The 2,500-nt window shown below is 38.8% G+C and overlaps 1 protein-coding gene across 1 annotated transcript in view; it reads left to right on the top strand.

Moving 5' to 3' along the window:
- Positions 1-2,500, top strand: part of LOC311304914 (uncharacterized protein) — a 23,549-nt gene that overhangs the window by 9,933 nt on the left and 11,116 nt on the right. The window contains exon 9 of the mRNA XM_084432272.1: positions 1,964-2,086. Coding sequence (XP_084288398.1) covers positions 1,964-2,086 — 123 coding nt within the window. The remainder of the gene's footprint in view (positions 1-1,963; positions 2,087-2,500) is intronic.

Here is a 2,500-nt window from a genome sequence, read left to right as displayed (position 1 = left end):
ATGATGAATAGGGATGTCAATTTACATAAATTCCCATAATTGATCATTGTTTAAATCAACGATCATTTAATCATTAACCTCAACCCCTTAACCCCTCATCCTTCCCAGTTTGTAACACATCTTTCCCGCGTGGGTCAAAATGACCCGAAGCCCTAAAATTATACTTAATTTTTTGTCCATTATTTTATTTCATTTTGATAATATTTTTTCAAATTTTGAATGCATTTTTTGGAGATAAAAAGAAAAAGAAAAAAAGATGTACCTTTAAATTGCTAGATTTGATCAATAAATAATAAATATATAGTAATTTAAGCACATCTCTCACATTCTTTCCGCTTGAATTCAAAATAACTCACAATTTCATGCATAACCCTTTTAATTCAGCTCAAAATATCTTACATTGGGTGTGTTTGCCGACCTCTTGTGGAAAAATAAATAATATAAGATGATTGTTCATGACTCTTGCCACTAGATGGCCTTATATCTCTATATGGAGCAAATGAGCTGTTCCGCTGGGTCCTAAAGTCAGTTCTCTCCAGTATGCGTTCAGATTCACATGTAGACATTATCAGATTATTTTTTGGTAAAGTTTTAGCATTTTTAGGTTTAAATTTTGAGCATTTTTAGGTTTTTCTACGTGTACTGAAGCATTCCTCGCATTCCATTCATTCCTATGGGGATCAAATTGACCCGCGAGGCGAAGGATTTGTTACTTTTTTAAATTTCAAACACAAAACTCCTCGAATCCATTCAATTTTTTTTGTGTATTCGTGGTTCACGTGCGAAAAAAAGTCCTAGGGTCTTGGACCCCAATGATGAACACTCAAGTGCTTTTATTTATTTATTTTTTAAATGAGTTTCGGGTCAAAATGACCCGAGGGAACTACTTAGCGGAGGGCGCTACTAAGTTATCACGGTACTTAAAGTCGCCCTGTGGTGAAAATCACGTTTTTCATGTTGTTTATGTGTCTATGTGGTGTTTTTAATCTGCTTTAAGACAAAGCATGTGTAAGTTCATAAGTCGACACCATTGCTGTGTATTTCCTCCTTTAAACTGCAGTGAACCAAAGACAGTCTCAAAAACACGCTTTGAAATCGCTGGTGTTTCTGACGTCACAAACTACCTTGTAACCAATCAGATCAACGTGTGATCGTCAACCAGTGGATCTCTGAGCATAGTGAGTGAGTGGAGGCGGGGTGAATTTGCATATTCATAGAACCACGCATATTAGATGAGGCAAGGGTGTCGGGTTACAGTCAAGATATTTTAAGACATGGAGAAATTTTTTTCAAGGAAAAAATGTTTAAATATGTTATTTTGGGATTCAAAGATGAGTTTTAAGGGATAAAATGATCGACTACAGGGGGACTTTAACAACCACTTGCTTAACCAATAAAAAAATAGGTGTAAAGCTTGGCTTTACAGTGAAAATAGGGAATCTGATCATCACTTAACAAGTGCTTTTAAACTTGCTGACATATTAGAAGTGCTTTATCTTCACAGTGTGAAACAATAACGGCTTTACACAAAAATGTGATCTGTAAAATCATCCTTCATAACAGACAGACTTCTGTCATCATATATTGCTTAAAGATCTAAACTAGCAGAATAAAACAAGCATATTTGTTTTAGTTAGAGACCAAACTATAACCAAGTGTTTGTATGATAAATCGCCACTGACGCAAGTATAAACCGTACACACACACGATGCTTCTGCACCACGATTCGGTTTGTAACTTCATAAAAACATTAGTAAACCATAGTAGTATTTCTTTATTTAGAAACAAACACAACATGAGACAGTGCGTAGATTAGGAGTGACACTGACAAGCTGCTTCGCTAAAGCCATTGGGCTTCCGGGATCCCATCTTGCTTATTCTACCCTCGAGTTTTATTGATTGAATTATCAACCATGAATGAATTGATCATTGATAACGTTGCTCTTGTGTTTGGCTTGTTCAGACGTGGACGAGTGCGCTCAGGATAACGGATTCTGTGAACACAACTGCACAAACCAGCTGGGGACTTACAGCTGTCGCTGCCGCACCGGATACACAATCACTGCAGATCAACACAACTGTACAGGTACACACACACTGCTGACACACACACACTCTCACTCACACACACGCGCACATACACACACAAACACACACACTCTCACACACACACACACACACTCACACTCACTCACTCACTCACTCACTCACTCACTCACTCACTCACTCACTCACACACACACAGACTCTTACACACTCACACACTCGCACACACACACACACACACACACAAGCAGAACCACACAAGTAGACACACACACACACACACTCTCACTCACACACACACACACACACACACACACAGAGACTCTCACACACTCACACACACGCGCACATACACACAAACACACACACTCTCACACACACACACACACACACACACACACTCACACTCACTCACTCACTCACTCACTCACTCACTCACTCACTCACTCACTCA

The sequence above is a fragment of the Rutilus rutilus genome (assembly GCF_951802725.1).
Source record: "Rutilus rutilus genome assembly, chromosome: 15".
Lineage (NCBI taxonomy): Eukaryota > Metazoa > Chordata > Actinopteri > Cypriniformes > Leuciscidae > Rutilus > Rutilus rutilus.
Note: the sequence above shows the minus strand (reverse complement) of the source record. Positions and strands in the feature narration are given on the sequence as shown.